Source organism: Pituophis catenifer, unplaced genomic scaffold (genome assembly GCF_029215685.1).
Source record: "Pituophis catenifer annectens isolate HBS135680 unplaced genomic scaffold, rPitCat1.0.hap2 SCAF_3, whole genome shotgun sequence".
Lineage (NCBI taxonomy): Eukaryota > Metazoa > Chordata > Lepidosauria > Squamata > Colubridae > Pituophis > Pituophis catenifer.
In genome coordinates this window covers 23,817,299-23,840,087 of record NW_027256883.1, presented here as the reverse complement: position 1 = coordinate 23,840,087, position 22,789 = coordinate 23,817,299, and the positions used below count along the sequence as shown (strand labels likewise).

The window sequence follows — 22,789 nt, the reverse complement described above, 5'->3', positions numbered from 1 at the left end:
TAATACTTCACAGCACTTAAGATTTTTGCACGTGATTTCTTGCAAGAATCATTTTTGATATGTGACTGAAAAATCATTTAAAAGCTATACATACATGCATGCACATATACTGATATTTGCGTAGCAACTTTTAGAATAAATTTACCATCGTGTTGACACAAAATCATATATTTTTTCTTCTGTAAGAAGATGCAGTATCTTTCACTTTGAAAGACAACATACCATATCAAAATGCAATTCTTTTCAACAGCTGATAGCATTAAGAAAACAATATGGTTCATCTAACACTGGGACCCCCAGTTGGATTTCAAGGATACCTCACTTAATATCTCTAAGGTTCTGTTTCCTTCAACTAGTAACTTTTTACATTTTTAAATTAATTTTTGAAAATGAGAAGGCATAATGTAATGCAAAATGGTATTCTTCCAGCATCATTATCATTAAACTATCTTAATAGATAAAAATAACAGGCAATTATAACTCAGTAGCCTGCTCAGAAAAAAAAAAGTACTGTTCATTAAAGAGGGGATATAAGTTATATTCTGTCTGAGCAGGTGCTAGAGATGGTGAGAAATGTGGTAAATTAATATGTGGGTAGATTCTCATGGCAGCCATTTTCAAGAATAGGCAATCTGAACACCCACAAGAAGTTTGGAAATTATCCAATGTCCCCACTAACTCAAAAAGATTGGGATCCCCTTATCTAAAAGCTACTTTACACATCTTTTAAGTAATGGCAATCAGATTTATTATAAAGTATTATTGTTATAACATCACATGTCCATGTACCTCACCACGTTTTAAAGCAGATCTAATGAGCTCATATTGTCAAAATAAATTTTTGAAATGTTGGGATTTAACATTAATTAAAATCACTTTATGTAGCCTTAATGTAAGGCTGGCAGTATCTAAGCAACAGTTGGCAAGGGGTTGTCCAAAACAGTCACAGGAACTGTGGAGTTCACAAATTTTACTTCACAAATTTCCCCAAAAGCAATTCACTATCCTAAACAAGGCCACTGACTTAACAATCCAACAGTACAAAATAGGAAAAGTATGAAAATTTCCTCATTTTTCCTGGAAGGAAAAGTAGGACTGAACTTGGGCTTGTATATTTGGGGGGGGGTGTTGGGTTCATTTTTTATCTTTCTCCATGGGTGTCTCAAAGTTTTTATCTGTCATTTTATCTGCTGGAGGTCCTCTGTAAAAAAAAAAAAATGAACTGGAATTGCTTAAAAGAGGGAGCAACAACATTAACAGCCTGGGTTGCCTCATGCTCCCAATGCTAACCAGATCTCTGAAAAATCCCCAAGTGTTTAATAAACATCTGATCCATAAGGCAGCTGAAGTGAACCATCTTCTATATCATCTTCATTCTTTATATAGAAATCTTACCAAACATAGTTAGATACTACCAGTACTGGCAGAACAATCTATGTACTTAATAAACAATAACATAGAGATGGGATAATATGGAGATACTATTGTTAAATATTAATAGATAAGAAGTTCTGAGTACCGATGAAAGCTTTGACGTCTGTCGATCTTTCTGATAAACCTTTTGATAAAACATTCTGAATACAAGGATGCCCTTTGGTTTATCCTGTGAGGAAAAAGACCTTATTCTAACAAAGTTATTAGAACGGCATCATCCCGACCTTGCCACAACATTTCTCCCTCAAAGTCTAGCATTCCATGTTTTCTGGCCCTCAGGAGTATTCCAACCACTTTATCTGAAATTTGAACATATCTGTCAAAGAGATCACCAAAAGTAACTTGGATCTTGCCATCATGTCGTGGCCGAGCCATTGTTCTGATGATGAAACACATGTCTCTCATCTCCCGGTGGATGTGGCCCTCTGCTCTCTTGGCCCGTTCGGCTGTCTTTGTACCTTCTTTAGGATAACCATAGCCCTCATCTCCTTTACGCAAACGGGTGGCCATAGCGAGCTCATAGTCAAACTCCTCACTGAAAGGGTTGAGTTTCTGTACGGTCACATGTTCATCAGCCCATTCTTGCCATCGCCCCTTTAGATTGTAGACAGGACTGTAATTCTTAGACAGTTTGAGATTTTTATTCTTGCTGCAGAAAAAGAAAAAGAAGGGGAAAAAACAGCTGCTGAATAGGATGAGGCTTCGGTGAAATATTTTGGTTGAGTTCATTAATCTGATTTAGACCACAAACCACTATTTATTTATTTATTTATTTATTGGTTCGATTTATATGCCGCCCTTCTCCGGAGACTCAGGGCGGCTTACAATGCATTAAGCAATAGCCTTCATACTTTTGTATATACCTGCTTAGTAGGGCTTTCGGACCCCCGTAAGCGGTGTTTTTTTAATACAAAGTCAGCTTATTGCCCCCACAATCCGGGTCCTCATTTTACCTACCTCGAAAGGATGGAAGGCTGAGTCAACCTTGAGCCTGGTGAGATTTGAACTTGCTGTAATTGCAGGCAGCTGGTGTTACAGGTGGCATGTTATCACTAATTCTAAATCACTTTATTTCCTTTGACTGTTTGCTGTCTTACCTGAAAATAAAAGCTTCTATTTTGGATTAGACCCATTCATGTTAATTTATATAAGGGAAAATAACACCACTCTGATTAATTACATCTGCATGGCATGATTTGCTAAAAGAACTGAAGGAAATAAGGACAGATGGATTCCCTGGTCAATCTAGTCCGGCTGGCTGTTTTCACAGTGGCCAACCAAATGCACAAGGAAGCCCACTGGTCTCCCAGCAGATGCCTTCACAAGGACTTCCACAGCCACCAGGTAGGAATTGATTCCCATAATCTCCATAAAATGGTCTATTTCTTTTTTGAAGACAGGCTGGTAACCATCACCACATTTCATGGTAGTGAATTCGAAAGCTAAATTACCCCTTTTAATTTTAGATAAAAATCCTTTTATTTTTCCTGATTCTTCCAGGATTCAATTTCATTGGGTGATTTCAGTTTATTTTTGTCCACCTTACTCACTCCATACATAATTTTATACACCTTGATCATGCAGGTTGTTTTTTTAATTAAAATGCCCAAATGTCACATTGCTCATGTGGAAACTGTTCCAGACTTTGAACATCTTAATTGTCTTCCTTTGGATCTTCCCTAATTCCACTATAATCTTTTTGAGCTATGGCATCTAGAAGGATAAAGAGCTCTTTTATACGTTAAAACACCTCTTTTGGAAAGCCCAGCACAGCTTCTTCAAAGCCTTTTCCTAGAAATGCTTCAGTGTGCATATAGTTCTTTCTTCACTTCTCTGACTATCCTGTTGGAAGAGTCTTCAAAGAAGGTGACAAATTAAAATTTCTGGCAGCAAACTACAAGAGGTATTAAGAGTCATGAATGCTTTAAAATAATTAGGAACAAATTGGCTTAGAGCTTACACTGCTATTTATGAAAGCAAACTATTAGGGGTTTTTCTAGACTTCAGCATATGCCTAAAAAAAGATGTGTGTGCTTTAAAAGTTATATTAATTTTAATGAGTCCATTGCTTACAAGGAGCAAAAGCCAAAAACTGAAAAAGCATGGGACTAAAATTGAAGCTTTACTGGTAAGCAAAAGCAGGAGTGAAAAAAAAAAGTCTTGCATATGTCTGCCTATACTTTTATTTTATTTTATTTTTAGTCTTAGATTTTTGGGGGACATTAAACTTGAATTCTTAGATCTTATTCAACACAGTCTGTTGAGTTTTAAGAAACTCACTTCCCAGAGAGCCTCTAGCCAAGATTGACAAGAAACTCATACTTCCTCTTCTCTTGATTCCCATCCTCTGATTCTCATTGGAAGTGAACAGTAGTTGTGTTTATGGACTACTTAGAAATCACTACGATATTCTCGATCTATTACTTTTGCAGAACGTACTTTTTAGGATTGTTGGGTAGTATGAAGGTTCTATGGTATCTAGGTACAACAGGCTAATCACATGGAGCTTAGTTATTCAGCTGATTACCTAACTAAATTAGGGCTCTTCTATATTTGATCTTATCCACAATTCTCTGCCTGAGCTGTACCTTGTCTGTTGGCATCCCCAAACTTAACAGCAAACTGGGATGTGTTGCTATTGCACCTCCTTATCTTCCACTTGTCCATGAAGGTTTGTGGGATCAAATATTGGGGACCAAATATTAGCTTTAAGCAAGATAGTCATCTATATGCTTGTCTTGCTGGGGCTTACCATCCTATCTGGAAACTAATTGTCAAACAAATTCCAAAAGAATATCATTAACCAGGAATTTACTTATAAGCCCAGTTCAGGACACTAGTCATTCCTATACTTCTTTAGATCTTCAAGGACAATAACACACTTTAAATATATTTTTTATTATTATTATTTATTATTCATATTTCTATGCTGCCCACTCTCCAAGGACTCTGGGCAGCTTACACCAAAGACAGTATACTAAATAGCATATTGCCCCCAACAATCTGGGTCCTCATTTTACCCACCTCGGAAGGATGGAAGGCTGAGTCAACCTTGAGCCGGTGAGATTTGATCCTCTGATCTGCTGAACTAGCAGTCAGCTGAAGTAGCTGTAGTACTGCACCCTAACCACTGTGCCACCTTGACTCTTTTTGAATAAGTAACCAGGACAGTTGTCCACTCACTAAAAATCACAAGTCAATTTATTAGCCTTTTTAGACAGCTTGGCATGCTAACAAATGTCTTTTGTTCTGGATACTTTGGGAAATCTGCCTCCAAAGCATTTAAATTACTTCTTGGCCCTTGGTACAAGTACAGAAATATTTATCTCTCTGAACATAGCCAAGTTTGTTTCCCCATCAATATGGCATATTCAGAGGCAGAAGATGAAGAGCACAGGGTTGGGTGGGATCAAGCTGACCCCAGTCTCCTCCTCTCCTGACTACAGGTCTCCATAGAGCATGTGTATGTCTGACATATCATCTGTCCCTTTCTGCTATCAGTTATTGTATCAGTGAGATAGGTGGGAAGGAAGGAAGGAAGGAAGGAAGGAAGGAAGGAAGGAAGGAAGGAAGGAAGGAAGGAAGGAAGGAAGGAAGGAAAAGGGAGGAAGAAAGAAAGAAAAGGGAAGAAGGAAAGGAAGGTAGAAGGAGAAAAAAGGAAGGAAGGAAAGGAAAGAAAAAGAGGGAGGAAGGAAGGAGAAAGGGAAAGGAAGGAAAGAAAGAAAGAAAGAAAAAGAAAATTTCAATTAGTACTTTAATCCATTCAAGTGAAACACTATCGTCCCTTTCCATTTTACCTGCCTTTATAGTGGGCTAAATTAGCACTGCTCTGTTTCCCAGAAGAATTCTTTACTGTTATAATTCTTGCCTTTCCTATCTGAAACCACAAGCATTTGACTCGAATAGAAGGATTCAGATATACTATAGCATGTAGTTAGTCTTTTGTTAGTGTGTGTACATAGTAACTTTCTTCCATCAAGTCTCATTCAAATTCCTAAATGAAAATATGATTTGGGGGGGTTTTAAAGGGAGGAAATGACTTCTGTGAAATTATTCTGGTAGATTTCTGATATTTAATTGTAAGTGGATATTTAGAATGCCCTAGCATTTGCAACTGATTCTCTGCATGATGTCTGCGTTTCCTGGCTCCTATGCTTCAATTAAATCTTGATTAAATTAAAACAAGTAACCTATTACGGATGTCAAAAAGTCAAGATGGTAGTGACTGAAGCCTCCCTCCACCCCCTTTTTAAAAAAACGTGTATCATATGGGTGTTGTATGGAAAATGGACAGGATGGGTGCAGATGCATCCTGCAGGCATAGGTGATTTTAAAGAGATATGTCCAATGGAAATGTGTACTGGAAGACCACACAAGCTCTGACATCACCATCACCTTCAACAATACAATAAGCTCAAAAACACCACCAAAAGAAATTAAAAACAACCACAATACTCAAGCAATCACAGAATAAAAAGCTGTTTATTATTAGCACTTTCATTCAAAGCTGAAAGGATTATATTTCAATCTGTTTGCTTTGGGTGGGGGGCAAATGCAGTTGAGTGACCAGCATGCATAGACAGCTGGGGAGCAAAGAATGAATAGCCCTCATCTCCTTCCAAGCAACTCAAAAACATTTCCAACCACTTGGAAGTAACTCCAAGAATTACAGATTAAATATAGTTCAACCCGCAGAAGGTGACCAGTGAGAGTCAGAAAATTACTGGTACTCAATAAAACTTGTATAGCTTTTTTAAAGTTACAATTCATATGCTAATTCACCTTTCTTCAGAACTACTTCCTTTGTTAGATGCTTACAATAGATAGAGAGACAGAGAGAGAATAGATAGATGAATAGGTAGCTTTTATGGAAGTTTAATAACTGAAATAATATATTGGAATTCTACAACTATTTCAAAACAAAAGGCTATGCAGAAAACAGCTTTTAAAGCAGTAAGATAACAAAACGGCTCAAAACATGTCTTCAAACTCAACCACTTAGAGTTCAGAGTGTAGGCTATTTTTTTTTTTCTTGTATTATACTTCTACTTCAGGGGTGTCAAACTGACGGCCCATGGGCCAGATGCATCACGTGTAGGCCACACCCACCCCAGCTCCGCGAAGGGAAAAAAATGTCATGAAACGTCATGTGACAGCAACATGACTCCATGAGTTTGACACCCTTGTTCTACTTGGATCTCCAGAGGAAAATATTCTATTTCTATAAACCATCTTCCTATTTCAAAGGTGGTTTACAAGATCTATGCTCAGGAAAAGACAAATAACAAATACATATTAAAAAGAGCAAAAGATTAAATTAATTAACTCTGGTCAAACAATATATATCTACATATATATAGATATACGTTTGTGTGTGTACTTGTTTTCTGTAGAGCCCCAGTAAGGTTTGACCTCATTAAAAGGTTAAAAAGGTTCATACGATCTGGCGAATGATTACTTACATCACTGCAATGGTTGCATTTTATTTTTAGTGAGTAATTCATGCTAACCTGGACCAGTTTCATGTTAACTTGAATGAACCTTTGCTAGCACTGATATATGCTTATCTCTTTAGAAATATTTGTGAACCATCAATGAAGCCATTGGATTTTGTGGAAACTTTCAACTGAAAGGGCTCCCAATGAAACTGCTCTCAAACACAGCAGGATATTGTCTCTGTCTTGCTATAGTTGCTCCTTATTTACTGGAATGCAGATCATCACCTGTTAACATATAGAAGACCCTCACATTCATCAGGCTTTTTTGTTTGACCATTACCTTGATAGATAGATTGAATGAGTGAGCAGATTGGCCATGGTTATTGACATGATGTCTTACACACTAATGTGTGAAAACCATTGGTGGCTCTGATAGTTTTGCACCATTTTGAACACATAGGATTGGCCCTATAGGATGCAATTATATACACCAAACTGGTAAGCTGTGCAAGAAAGTGAATTGGGTTATTCTTGCAGTCAAACACAAAAAGACAGGAGTATTCTTGAATGAGTTAGTAGATAAGTAGCTATTGATGAAATGGAATGTCCCTTGGAATCAGAATTTCCTAAGCAGGGCAGTAGTTTAACTGAGTTGTGCCCAATTTTACAACCTTTTTTTTTTTTTACCATAGTTAAGCAAATCACTGCAGTTGTTAAGTGAATCATGCAGTCATTTAGCAAATCCAGTGTCTCCCATTGACTTTGCTTGTTGGAAGTTCACTGTGAAGCACAGAAATTGCAACCACACGACCCCAGGATGTTGCATACATGCCGGTTTCCAACTGCTCAAATTTCGATCACATGACTGGATACTACAGGAGTCATAAATGGGAGGATCAGTTGTAAGTCACTTTTTTCAGTTTCGCTGTAACTGCCAACATTCACTAAACAAATGGATATAAATCAAAGACTACCTGTACATGAACAACAGTTGATTGAACTAAACAACTGAAGGAATGCTTGGCCCTTGGGCTCTTTAACAGCATACGGCTGTCCCAGCCTTCAACCTTCTGCCCTGCAGATGTGTCCAAAACCAATAGACATTGGGAAAATTGGCAAATAAAAACAGCCAGAAGCTCTAAAATGAATGTTACCTAAAATGCCTAACGTTTTCCTCTGCCATCATTCTAAAACAAGGGTTAAATGGTCTTTTTGCAGAAACTATCCTATTCCAAATATAGCTTCCTCAGTTTTTCTTTTTAAAAAATTGGATCTAATTAAATATTAATGCAAGCAATTTTTAGATTGTTGCATGTTTTGGAAAATATAAGGCATTTTTCATATTTAAAGTTCGACCTCTTCCTGTATCTTTCCATTTTCGCTTTCTGCTCCTATGTTTTCATTTTGGCTTCAGATGAAAATGGCTACTTGGAGATGATTGAATGTTGCTGCTATGGAGAAACAGTTCATCATCCCTTCCGTGGCCTATTTTCACATGTCAGCTCATCATTTGGAACCCCCTCCAAACACTTCCTCCATTAGTGTTCCAAAACATGACCAAGGTGGCACTGAATAGACAAAATCGCATACTGATGCAGGAAGTCCTCAACTTACAACCATTCATTTAGTGACCATTCAAAGTTACAACAGCACTGAAAAAAGTAACTTATGATTGTTTTTCACAGTTATGACCATTGCAACATCCCCATGCTCCCGTGATCAAAATTTGGATGTTTGGCAACTGGCTCCTGTTTAAGATGGTTGGGGTGTCCTGTAGTCGAGTGATCATCATCTGCAACTTTCTGACAAGCAAAGTCAATGGGGAAGCCAGGTTCTCTTTACAACTGTTTACAGCTTAACAACTGCAGTGATTCACATATCAAATGTGGCACAAAAGGTCATAAAATGGAGCAAAATTCACTTAACAACTATCTCAGCAATGGAAATGTAAGTCAAGGACTACCTCTGGTTGTGCTGACTTCAGAAAGCACTAATACATGCTAGACAAAAGCATTTTCCTATAACAAGGCAATTTTGGAGAATACAGTAATTACTTACTGCGAGGCCATGGGATGTTTTATCCTCACCACACTCTTTATTTCTTGGATATTATGATCCCTGTCTAATCCATCCTCTGTGTCTTCACCATAGCCACTGTCTTCTGTATCCAAGCTGTTGCTGCGATAATCCTGTAGTTCTTCTTGTTCTAAAAGTTTCCATCCCTTTGTCATCTCTGATACCAGATTAGAGCACTTTCTCCGTCTTGTAGGAGACATTTTATTACTAAGGATCTGATCAATATTTGTAGGGTCATTGATGATCTTTCCTGTCTCCGCAAATTCATCTTGTTCATATTTGTTGCTGAGAAGACCAATGTCACTACTTCTTTCAGAGACTGACCTTATTACACTTTTGGTAACTTCTTTACTTTTAATATTAAATTTCTCCAGAGTTTCTGTTGACTCACTTGGACTTTGTTCTCCATCTTTGTTTGACACTTGCTGTACTGAGGGAAACTGTATCTCAGTTTTTGACTGATCTGTCTTGAAAGTTGGTGAATGTTTCGGAGGTGTCCACTCACTTGGGTCATTTGGTGATTTGTCTTCATTAGGTACCCATCCACTAGGTTCCTGAGCTTGCTTGGTGTTGTGTTCAGTTGCCCACTTCTGCCAACCTTTCGCCAAGCTGATAACCAAGCTAGTCATTCGGATTTTTTTGATGGCCCTCTTGGCAGGTGTGGTACACTGGTGTTCTTCTGGTGGCATGGCTTTGTTTATGGTTTCCCAACGTTTGCTTGTGTTAAAACTCCGTTCAGATGGTCTTGTAGCAAATAACAGTCAGGGAAGAATTGTGGAGATTTAAATAGATAGAAGGATGGGCTTCATGAAGCTAGAAAGTATGTGAAACATTTCTCACATAGAAAGAGTCACCTTATTCTGCCAGTGATCTTTTTTTAAAAGGCACAGCTTGTGTTTCATCACAGCAGTTGGATACTTGATAGGGTAAATATGAGTGACATAGTTCGCTCATGTCTCAGATGCAGCTGTGATGGAAATTAACAGAGGCATCTTATGCATTTAGCTTGACAGTGGAACATGCTCATGCTTTGCCTTACTAAAGAAATGGCCCTTGCCTAATTAGATAGTTTCTCTTTGCTGACTCCAGAAAAGCAAATGAGGAATCACAATTCAAGAGGCTTTTATTTTTAACTAATCTACTTTGTGGCTTTGTAACAATGCCAGATTACTAAGACCATAAAAGGTGCCTCGGATGCAGCTCTTCCAATTGGCTGTGCTTCATTAAAGGAAAGAAACCATATTAGTGCATTAACAAAGTGCTTTTCACTATTTTTCCTGTATTGGTGAAACCCCATTCCGCCCAGAAATCTAGGCTAACTCACCACAGCCAACTCACCGCAGCCATCTCATCATGGCCATCTTGCTACAGCCAACTCGCTGTGGCCAGGTCACCATGGGTCAATCCACGCAAGATAACTCTCCCATGCTCTCTACATGGGGCTCCCCTTGAGGAGCACCCGGAGGCTCCAACTGGCGCAGAGTGCGGCCGCGCGGGTGGTAATGGGAGCGACGTGGCGCTCCCATGTGACACCTCTCCTGCGCGAGCTGCACTGGCTCCCGGTGGTCTTCCGGGTGCGCTTCAAGGTTTTGGTTACCACCTTTAAAGCGCTCCATGGCTTAGGACCTGGTTATCTACGGGACCGCCTACTACCACCAATAGCCTCCCACCGGCCAGTTCGCTCTCATAGAGAGGGACTCCTCCGGGTGCCGTCAGCCAAACAATGTCGGCTGGCGACCCCTAGGGGGAGAGCCTTCTCTGTGGGGGCACCTACCGTCTGGAATGAGCTCCCCCCGGAGATACGGAGGATCCCGGATCTGCGCACCTTCCGCCGCGCTGTGAAGACCTTTTTATTCCAGCAGGCGGGCTTGGCCTAATCTCTTCCCTTTTAAATATGTAAATTTTAATCTGTTTTTAAATTATTGGGGTGTTTTAATCTGTCTGGGCCAAAATAATTTAATTTGATTTTATCTGGTTTTTAAATTTTTTATGTCTATGTTATTTTATTGTTTGGCTGTTCACCGCCCTGAGTCCTTCGGGAGTAGGGCGGTATACAAATCGAATAAATAATAATAATAATAATAATAACTCAACGCAATAAATGTTATCCAGCACTGTTATCCGGCACTACATTATTTCCATTTTTGTCAATGGAAATAATGTTGAAGAAACAGTGGCACATTATCCCACATGGAATTATCCACTGAGAGTTGTCCTGTGCTAAGTTGGCCCCATGGTGACTTGGCCAGAGTGAGATGGCCATGGCGAATTAACCACAATAAATTGTCCCATTTCACCCAGGAGTGGCTTCCAGGAACTCAATAAAAGCATCAAAAGGGGGGTTCTTCAAGGACAGATTCTGGAACCATAAAGACTCATCAAAACTAATTTGGTCCTTCATTAATTTCAAATTGTATTACAAGTGCAGAAAATCTTAATTTCTATTTTTCCCTTTTCTTAGCAGCTACATGGAGGATTAACTAAGAATCTGGCAACAATTGGGGGGAAAACAATTGTTTTTCCTCTGTCTTTATTAATAGCTAGGTAGGACTTCCCATGCAAAACCCCCGAAACAATCTTATGTTGTGCTGCTAAATTCCCCTGTATTTATTGGTTGCTAGGTAGATTTTTTTTTTCCATAGACAAACCTTGAAACCATTCCATGTTGCTGTGCGAATGTTCATGAGGAATTCAAAAGACCAATCTAGTTTGATGGTAAGCCAGCTATTTGTTGTATGGCACCCATTTGGCATCTGCAACAAACGAGAGAACTATAAGGCATTAACTAGTACTGTGATTAGTAATAGAGGATCTGTGCATACAAAATGGCAATAGCATTCCCACATTTCAAATCGCTCAAGTCATTTGCTATTATCTGGTCATTGCCAATAAAAAAGTTGCTTGCCTTTGACTAATATTTGTCCGGTAACAGAAGAAAGAACATTGCTCACTTTTTCCATCCTACATGCTTGAGATTTTGTAAGAGAAAGGCAATCATTGGTAAGTGGTATAAACAGAGTGCTAAAATGGATCATATGAATCACTGGCTGTGCTAGAATTTCCCTGTCATCATATCAGATGTCAATTTTACATCAGACAAGAATAACCAATATTGAAGCCCTTCATTTCATTTAGTTTATAGACTGAACCTAGAAAGGGAAAAAGGGGTAATCAGTAAATTTAAAATAGTCAAAGTTAGTCAATCACTCAGTCTATCAATCCCCAGGAACCATAGTAATAAACTACCATATATTCACCAGAACATATAAGCCAGGCTGATTGAAAATTTAAAAGCAGGCACACATACAATTGTCAGAGGAAACAAAATTGGTGGATAATGGAAGATACAGGTAGATTTAGGATCATAATGGAACATGGAAAGTTTCCATTGCTCAGTGAGACAGTTGTTAAGTGAGTTGTGTCCCATTTTATGACCTCTTTTGGCACAGTTGTTAATGAATCACTGCAGTTGTTAAGTGAATCAGGTGGTTGTTAAATGAATCAGACAAATGGTGGTCCCATGATCCAGGGACATTGCAACTCTCATAAATACATGACAGTTTTCAAGCACCCGAATTTCGATCAGATGACCACGAAGATGCTACAATGATCATAAGTGTGAAAACTGTCAAAAGTCACTTTTTTCAGTGCCATTATAAATTTAAACAATCACTAAACAAGTGGTTGTAATAGTTCCGTGTAGAGAACTATTGTAGTTCTTTGTAGGGACAATCGGTGGAGAATTGGCCTCATGGAAGAATGTGAAACATTTTTCATGCCATTCTTGTCTTTTGAAAGGGATGCATGTTCAGAAATGCCACAAATTAGAGATGGCCAGAAAAAAAAAATTAACTGGTGGTTTCTCGCATTTGTCATACTACTTGAAATTGATAAACCATATGTTACTCTCTATGTAGTAAATCATTTTCCCAAAATGTCTGCTTCCGTTCTTTAACAACCTAAAGAGCAACAACCAAAAAGAACCAAATAGTTGGGCCAAAAATGTTGCCCTTTTGGTGATGTGATTGTCTGACTTGAAGGTACTCCAGAAGGTTGGGAAGCTGAGTTGTGGTTTCTGACCTCTCAAACATTGCCTAATGTGCAAAACAGAATTTGTCTTTAATGATAGAACTGCCTTTCTGCTACAAATATATAAGAAATAAGTAAAATATATATTTTTTAAAAAAACTGGTCTCTGGAGTTGTATTTTTGCAGTCATCACTATTATTTTATTGTCATTGTTTTAACTGGGTTTTAATTACGTTGCCTTTTATTATTGTATGTTTTAACCTGTGTTCGCCGCCCTGAGTCCTTAGGGAGAAGGGCGGCATATAAATTTTTGGAAATAAAATGAATAAAATAAATCACGATGTAAAAAAGACGTTGAGACTCTAGAAAGAGTGCAGAGAAGAGCAACAGAGGAAATGATTAGGGGACTGGAGGATAAAACATGAACAGTTGCTGGAATTGGATGTGTCTATAGTGAAAAGAAGGACTAGGGATGACATGATAGCAGTGTTCCAGTATCTCAGGGACTGCCACAAAGAAGAGAAAGTCAAACTAGTCTGCAAACACCTAAAGGTAGGACAAGAAGCAATGGATGGAAACTAATCAAGGAGAGAAGCAACCTAGAACCTAAGTGAAATTTTGTGACACAACAGTTAAACAGTGGGACAACTTGCCTCCAGAAGTTGTGAATGCTCCAACACTGGAAGTTTTTAAGAAGACATTGGACAACCATTTGTCTGAAATGGGATAGGGTTTCCTGCCTGAGCAGAGAGTTAGACTAGAAGACTTCTAAGGTCCCTTCCAGCTTCTCTGCTCTGCTCTGCTCTGCTCTGCTCTCCTATTCCTATGTTCTAACCTAGGCTTCCTGAGAAAGTATACAGCACAAACGTAGTCCCAAAAAACCTCTTTTATTGAGATGGCTGTGAATTATGGTCATTCACAGCCCATAATGATTCACAAACTCTGTGCAGAGTCTGCTCGAGTTGACACAGTCATTCAGGGTAATGTTGATAAGCACCCATCTTTATCTTCCTTGAAACGCTGCCAGAGACTTAATTGCCAATTAGTTTTACAAGACCACACGTAACACAGTGTCAAACAGAACTTCTCAGAGCTTGAACCGACTATATGAACTAATTGCTTCCTGCAAAGGCTCACCTCCATTTGCTCCTCTTTTATGTCTTATGGGAGGGGCCAATCAACTCCAAGCCTTACTACCAAGTCACCCTTTTCTTCCTTAATTGTTCTTGCCTTCTGACAACTCTGCATATGCACACACTAGGAACAGGCTCACACTGTTCTTCTCCCTCACTGATGTCAGATTCCAGAGGCTCCGGAGGCAGCACATAACTATCAGATGGCCCTGGCCCCCTCTCTGCCTCTGACGCAGAGCCCTTGTGCGAGCCTTCCCCAGGACTGGCCCACGTTCCTCCCCAACCTCCTCACTGTCCGACTCTGCTGCTAGCTCCGCTGGCTGCCGATGGGACACAACATCCTATTCATATTCTATTCTATTCTATTCTATTCTATTCTATTCTATTCTATTCTATTCTATTCTATTCTTTCATTTAATTAGGCAGATAAGCCACAATATTATCTGTTTACAGGTAGTCCTCAATTTATGGCTACAGTTTAGGCCCAGAACATCTGTGACTAATAGTACAGTTGTTAAATGAATCACACAATCATTAAGTGAATCCTGCTTCCCCATTGACTTAGCTTGTCAGAAGCCCCTGGGAAAATCATAAATGGTGATCATATGATCCCAGGAGGCTGCAAGCACCCAAACTTTGATCACATGACCTTAGGGACATTGCAATAGTCATAAGAGGGAGGACCAGTCTTTAGTTGCCTTTTTCAGCACTGTCATAACTATGAACAGTCATTAAACAAATTGTTATAAGTCAAGGACTCTCTTTATTTGGAACTTGGCTTTCTTGATACCGAAACTGATTAGAGCTATGTAGCACTTTAGTTTTTATCTCAAACAGGTGCTACAGAGTTCTTGGTATCTCTTTAAAATGATTGTTATGCTTGCTCTCCCACTTTTGGGGAACCAATCCAAAGGGCTGCACAGCCTTCTGATGTGAAAGCCACTGATTTAGCATTCCCTCTTCATGGAAATGATGGAAAATCGTTGTTAAAAGTCTGCTGCAATTATTGTATAATTCAAGGCAATGCAAGGAAAAATCCCACTGGCCTTGCTCAAACCCTGTTTTGCATTTGACCTTCCCTAAAGAATGAACTTGTAGATTGTATGTGGGCTCCCCATATGAATTACATCCCTGATCCTACAAAGGTATAAATCTCTGGAAGGACCAACTCTTGAAAAACAGTGTTATATACAAAGTGAAGACTTCACACATTGTCTTTATTTCCAGGAATGCCTCTACCATGTGCCCCACTGTTACATTTATGGGGAAAGAGATTGAGTGGTTGTAATAGTTTTCTTGGATGGCAAGAAAACCCAGAAAAAAAGGTGAACAATTGGCAAACAAATTAATGATAAGGAAAGTTAAGAGAGGACGAAGAAACCACTTTGTCTTTTGTTAGAGTGCCGTAGAGTCTACTAAAAAATCCCTATGTGGTCAAAACAGATTGGAAATGTCTCATATTAATTTTTTCCAAACCTCCAGAAAGCAAGACAAGAAACAATGGATGAAAGCTAACCAAGGAAAGAAGCAACCTAGAACAGTGATCACCAACTGGTGGTCCGTGGACCACTGGTGGTCAGTGAGAAAATTTTGGTGGTCTGCAGAAAAATTATTTGCATTTTTTATATTGCACTAAATCAGGGGTCCTCAAACTACAGCCCCTGGGCCGGATACGTGCAATGAATGTTTGTGTTACTGCAGAGAGTCTCCCACTTCGGGGTCTTTTTGTGCAGGTCGGAGGGGGGAAGAAATTCTGACTTGGGGTCTGCTTCAGCCTCCTGGTGCGGGGCTTTGGCGAAGGGTGGAGGGAAGTGCCACTGGTGGCAAAGAGCCAGAGGGCCTCGTTCCAGTGGGACTGCATCATGGCGTGGAACTGGCTGACCATCTAAGCCAGCTGAGCCTCCAGGCACCTGTACCTGGCCTTGCACTCCCGCAGGTCTTCCCTCTGCTTGGAAAGCCTATGCTCGTAGTCTTCAGTGAGGTGTTCCTGCTGAGCCTCCTTTTCGGTCAGATCCAATTTGAACAGCTGTTTTGCCAACTCTTTTTCATAGTGGCTGCTTAGCTCCAACAACTGCTTCCTGTTGGGGCCCTAAGGAGCCTGGGTGGGCAGGGGAGGAATGGCTGGGAGGGGAGGGGTGAGTAGAGGCTGGCGAGGTGCCGCTTGATGTGAGTGACATCAAGTTAGCCAAGCCCATCCAGTCACATGACCACCTAGCCACGCCCACCCAGCCGGTCATTAGGCAGATCATATAAGTGGTCCATGGGATTTAAAATTATGCATTTAATGGTCCCTGAAGTCCAAAAGTTGGTGACCCCTGACCTAGAACTAAGGAGAAATCTCCTGACAGTAATCAACCAGTAGAATGGCTTGCTATCAGAAGCTGTGTGCTCCATCACTGGACGCTTTCAAAGAGTCTGGAGTCTTGACAGTCATATTACATGAGTGCTTGTATGTAATTTAGCCTTCACATCTTGATAATGCTCCCTACGATCCCAAAGAACAGGTATAGAAATGATCATCTGCCTATCTTTTTTCCTCCCAAATAATTGATTTCCTATTGCAATACCAGAACTGATCTAAATTGTTCTCTGGGTCAGAAACGTGATCAGGAGTACTTTCAATTCTTTTGATTCCCTACAGAAGCAGTGGATGGAAATTAATCAAGGCGAGAAGCAAGTAGAAATTTCCTAACAGTGAGACCAATTAACCAGTGGAATGGCTTGCCTTCAGAAGTTGTGGGTACTCCATTATGGAGGCTTTTAAGAAAAGACTGGACAGTCACTTGTCTGGAATGGTCTCCTGCTCAAACGAGGGGATGGACTAGAAAACCTCCAAGGTCCCTTCCAGTTCTATTCTGATTGGAATCAGGGCTATCCCTTCTCTGAAGAACTGTCAATTTTTTCAGGAAGAAATTAAAAGATAAGGAATTAGACCATAAAGTCAATAGCAGTTGATCTGAAACAGATTGTTCTGCCCCAGCTACGGACCCCAAAGAACACAGCACACACAAAGTCTGTTCAAACCTTAATTTACTGAATAAACCAGTCTTTTACAACAACGGCTGTTAATTAATTGCATTAATAGCCGCCAAGAATTCAAAGAAAAATAACTGAAAGCTTACTATGGTTGGCAGAATGCCCAGAAGCAATTTGCAGGAAGCTGATAAGATAAGCAAGACAAGACATGAAGGTATGTGAACTAAGTTGTTCCCTGCAAATTGCTTCAGTCAGCGTTTCTCCTTACATAGGCTAGGGGAGTGGCCAATTAGCCCCAAGCCTTACTCTTGAGGAGACCTCCTCCTGAGGAACCACTCCCATCTGCACACCTGTGCATCGAGAAGAGGCTCCTCCTCTTCATCCTCTTCACTTAAGGGAGCTTCTGGAAGTTCTGAAGGCCCTGGCTGAATCCCCGCCTCTGGCACCACATCTTCTCCAGCCTCCTCATTGTCCGACTCAAGTGCCAGCTGCACAGGCTGCTGGCACAGCACCACACCAGCCTCCTCACTGTCTGAATCAGCTACTAGCTGCACAGGCCACATACGGGCCACAACACAGATAACTTTTATGGAAATGTATCTATGATGTTCCAAACAATTTTTTTTTAGGCTTATTCTATTAATAGGGGAGTTGGGGAGGTTGAAAACAAATTATGTAAGGTTCTAAATCCTGTCATTGCAGCAGTTATCTTTTTTTTATTTGAAAGAAATATTGACCACATGTAGTTCCCTTGAACGGAGGTTATTGTGTGAAGTTTTTGTACGAAAATGTCTCTGCACCTGACATACACAGTTGCCAACCAGATGTTACTGCCCATGGGAAGCTGTCAAGCTGCACCATTTTTTTCCATTTTTCAGCAACCAGTTTTAACAGGAATAGTTTCTCTAACGTAGAAATAATATTTATTCTCAGTAGAAGTGACTGTGATTAGTTGTTTTTCTCTTACTGTTCTAAAATTAGAACTGGAGATTGTGCCAACGAAGCCAAGATTCAGACAGAAACTCAGGACAGATAAAAATCACTCTTTTTATATTCTTCAGTATATGTGCCAGTTAATGGGCCAATATACATAGGTATATTGAATAGAATAGAATAGAATAGAATAGAATAGAATAGAATAGAATAGAATAGAATAGAAACAGAAACAGAAACAGAAACAGAAACAGAAACAGAAACAGAAACAAGGAATTTGTCTTGGTGCATATGCTCTCAGTGTACATAAAAGAAAAGATACGTTCATCAAGAATCATAAGGTACAACACAGGGGTGAAATGCTCCCAGTTCGGACTGGATCACCCGATCCGGTAGCGATGGAGACGGGGGGTTCGGAGAACCAGTAGCAAAAATCCCCTGCCCCCCCCCCCATGCCCAGCTGAGCCGCACAATCATCAGAGGCTTTTTCTTTTAATTTTTAAAAGCATTTTTTCTACAACCTCTTCGGCCAAAAAAATGCTTTTAAAAGTAAAAAAAAAAAAAGGCCCTGATGATCCCACGGCTCAGCGGGGATCGTCAAAGGGATCGTCAGCTGATGATCCCAGCTGAGTTGCCTGATCGGCAGAGGCTTTTTTTCTTTTAAAAGCCTCTGACGATCCAAGCTGAGTTGCCTGATCAGCAGAGGCTTTTAAAAGAAAAAGAGCCTCTGCCGATCAGGCAACTCAGCTGGGATCGTCAGAGCCTTTTGAAAGCATTTTTTTACAACCTCTTTGCCGAAGAGGTTGTAGAAAAAATGGTTTTAAAAGGAAAAAAAATTGGCCACGCCCACCCAGTCACATTACTCACCCACCCACCAAGCCACGCCCACAGAACCGGTAGTAACAAATTTTAGATTTCACCACTGGTACAACACTTAATGATAGTCATAGGTTACAAATAAGCAATCAGGAAACAATATCAATATAAATCGTAAGGATACCAGCAACAAGGTTACAGTCATACAGTCATAAGTGTCATAAGCCATAAGTCATACATATATAAATTATATATAGAGAAATCTTGTTGGTATGATGTCAACACAGACACACAAACACACAGACACGCACACCTTGGGTGAATCCCACTATTTTATTCCTGCAAGTCTTGCTTTCCATATGAATATCCTTGTAAATAGTTTCCCATTCTTTATTTAATGAAACCATTGAGAATATTTTGGAGTCATCAATAATCCGGAATGTCTCACTGTTAATTTAAAATACCCAGGTTTATTTTAGGAAAGATTGGTATAGGATTTGTCTGAAATGGTAAAGGGTTTCCTGCTTAAAGTGGGGTGGACTAGAAGCCCCCCAAGGTCCCTTCCAACTCTGTTATACTATTAAAACAAAATACTGGAAAGCACTTGTTCCAATATAGAATCTTAATTTGACCATCTTGCAAAAGTTGGGGAAATCTACAAGTTGAATTCCATTAGTATTCAAGTTGCCAAGGTTGAGAAATACTGATTTAAATTCATCTTAGGTACTTTTTACCTTTCATGTTCCCCACTTTTTTTTGGAAGAAGAATGGAGAATAGGTCAATTTTCCAGTGGCTATCTATCATTTCAATACCTGGAATCTAAATACTGATACCAATATTACATCTTATTCTAGAGTACATCTATAATATGTCACTCTTTTGTTTTCCTGAACTCAGTCTGAACATTGAATAGAATAAACCCAGTTTTCAACAATGTAGTGGATAAATAATACAGATCCTTGTTTATTTTATTTTATTTATTATTCATATTTCTATGCTGCCCACTCTCCGAGGACTCTGGCCGGTTTACACCATAGACAGTATACTAAATAGCATATTGCCCCCAACAATCTGGGTCCTCATTTTACCCACCTCGGAAGGATGGAAGGCTGAGTCAACCTTGAGCCGGTGAGATTTGATCCACTGATCTGCTGAACTAGCAGTCAGCTGAAGTAGCTGCAGTACTGCACTCTAACCACTGCGCCACCTCGGTTTCTAGTTTGTTTCCCACAGATATAAGCTATGAAAATGCAATTATCCATTTTAGCATTCAATAATAAATGAGAAGTTGAGGTATCATCATGTTCCCCATAGTACCTTTCAATTGATTTCTTTTCTAAGCAATGGCTTTGACCAGCACTAATAATTTAATCAGCCTGGTCTCCCTGAAGCATTTTCTTTGTCTCTGCTCTGTTTCTATGCACAGAATGCTGCCAGATGAACATCTAACACGAATGATGATATCACATTTGGGTTGTTAAACTGCACTGATTTACTAGAAGGCATTTTACCATTTTTTTTCTCCTAGTTCAATCATGATTCCTGAGGTCTGCTAGAAAGCCAGATGATGGAGGCAGAAGAAGCAAGCAGCTTAGATGCCTTCAAGGGGGGTGTTTATAGTTAATTCACTGACTGCAATACAATCAGGCTTCAAACCACTTCTCCTCTCTTATCAAACATGATGATTTTTAATCTCATTATTGTAGAATCAAATGAACCCTAAGTTCGTGTTTGGTTATTTACACAGCGGTTCTGTAGCCACTGACGTAGTGGACAGCAAGAAGAGCCTTGGTGGCGCAGCAGACTAAAGTGCTGTTAAGTAGCATTTAGCTGCCAACTGCCTGCAATTATTGCAAGTTCAAATCTCACCAGGCTCAAGGTTGACTCAGCCTTCCATCCTTCCGAGGTAGGTAAAATGAGGACCCAGATTGTGGGGGCAATAAGCTGACTTTGTATAAAAAGAACACCACTTGGGGGGGCCGAAAGCCCTACTAAGCAGGTATATACAAAAGTATGACGGCTATTGTTTAACACATTGTAAGCCGCCCTGAGTCTCCGGATAAGGGCGGCATATAAATCGAACCAATAAATAAATAAATAAATAAATAAATAAATAAATAAATAAATAAATAAATAAATAAATAAATAAATAAATAAATAAATAAATAAATGTACTTGTGTTCATATGCACAACCACTTGGACCTTATTGCACCATCCAATATACAACCTTGGGGTGTGGGTGTGGGAAGGTTCCTTCAAGTCAATGTTGAATCCTGGAAATTGTCTGGACAAGTCCCTGCTGTTTTCCTGGCAACATTTGGAAAGCGGTTTGCTATTGCCTTCCTCCTAGGGTTGAGAGTGAGTAACTGACCTAAGGTCACCCAGCTGGTTTCATGCCTAAAGGGGAACTAGAATTCACCGTCTCCCAGTTTTTAGCCTGGTTACCAAACTGGTTCTTATTTTCACCTTATACATAGTTAAGGGACTTATTACAGAATAGAATAGAATAACAAGAGTTGGAAGGGACCTTGGAGGTCTTCTAGTCCAACCCCCTGCTTAGGGAGAAAACCCTACACCACTTTGGACAAATGGTTATCCAACATCTTCTTAAAAACTTCCAGTGTTGGAGCATTTGCAACTTCTGGAGGCAAGTTGTTCCACTGATTAATTGTTCTAACTTCAGAATAGAATAGAATAGAATAGAATAGAATAGAATAGAATAGAATAGAATAGAATAGAATAGAATAGAATAGAATAGAATAGAATAGAATAGAATTCTTTATTGGCCAAGTGTAATTGGACACACAAGGATTTTGTCTTGGTGCATACGCTCTCGGAGTACATAAAAGAAAAGATACGTTCATCAAGAATCATAAGATACAACACTTAATGATGGTCATAGGGAAACAGTCAATATACTGTAAATCTTAAGGATACCAGTAACAAGGTTACAGTCATACAGTCATACTGAAAGTGGGAAGAGATGAGTGATAGGAAACTTAGTAACTAGTTTGACAGTGTTGGGGTAATTATTTGTTTAGCAGAGTGATGGCGTTCAGGAAAAATTTATCAGAAATTTTTTCCTTAGTTCTAAGTTGCTTCTTTTATTACAGATAGTCCTCAACTTACAACAGTTCATTTAGTGACCGTTCGAACTTACAACAGCACTGAAAAAAGTGACTCATGGCCACTTTTCACACTTATGACCATTGCAGCATCCCCATGGTCATGTGATCAAAATCCAGACATTTGGCAATTGATTCTTATTTATGACCGTTGCATTGTCCTGGAGTCATGCAATCCCCCTTTGCAAACTTCTGACCAACAAAGTCAATGGGGGAAGCCAGATTCACATAACAACTGTATGACTAACTTGACAAATGTATTGATTCACCTGACAAGAAAGGTCGTAAAATGGGACAAAATTCACTTAACCACTGTCTCACTTAGCAGTTGTGGGGCTCAGTTGTGGTCCTAAATCAAGGACTACCTGTAGTTCCCAATTTCACAGTAGATGGAAGCTCAAAGGTCAAACACCGTAGGTAAAAAACAAGGAAACATATCAGTTCTCCGTTTTCAGTCACAGCCTGTTTAGTTTATTAGTTTATTTGATTTGTATACCGCCCTACTCCCGAAGGACTCAGGGCGGTGAACAGCCAAGCAATAAAATACATAAATACACAAAATTTAAAACCAGATAAAATCAAATTAAATCATTTTGGCCCAGACAGATTAAAACACCCCAATAATTTAAAAACAGATTAAAATTTACATATTAAAAGAGGGAGGAGATTAGGCCAAGCCCGCTTGATGGAATAAAAAAGTCTTCACAGCGCGGCGGAAGGTGCGCAGATCCGGAATCCTCCGTATCTCTGGGGGGAGCTCATTCCAGACGGTAGGTGCCCCCACAGAGAAGGCTCTCCCCCTAGGGGTCGCCAGCTGACACTGTTTG

General features: G+C 39.7%; 1 protein-coding gene across 1 annotated transcript; it reads right to left on the bottom strand.

The window, feature by feature from the left end:
* Positions 1-785: 785 nt before the first annotated feature.
* Positions 786-9,687, bottom strand: ABRA (actin binding Rho activating protein). Its single transcript, XM_070942063.1, has 2 exons — positions 8,931-9,687; positions 786-2,083 (listed from the first exon to the last, which is right to left on the bottom strand). The coding sequence occupies exons 1-2, from the start codon at positions 9,635-9,637 to the stop codon at positions 1,621-1,623; spliced, it is 1,170 nt and encodes a 389-aa protein (XP_070798164.1). The 5' UTR covers positions 9,638-9,687; the 3' UTR covers positions 786-1,620.
* Between the last annotated feature and the right edge of the window lie 13,102 nt (positions 9,688-22,789).

What these genes read in the sequence shown, in the direction of transcription:
- ABRA (XM_070942063.1), bottom strand. Translation starts at nt 9,637, where the DNA reads ATGCCACCAGAAGAACACCAGTGTACCACACCTGCCAAGAGGGCCATC. An exon ending in AAACATCCCATGGCCTCGCA is followed by an intron (nt 2,084 to 8,930) that starts GTAAGTAATTAC and finishes CTTTTTCTGCAG; the next exon opens with CAAGAATAAAAATCTCAAAC.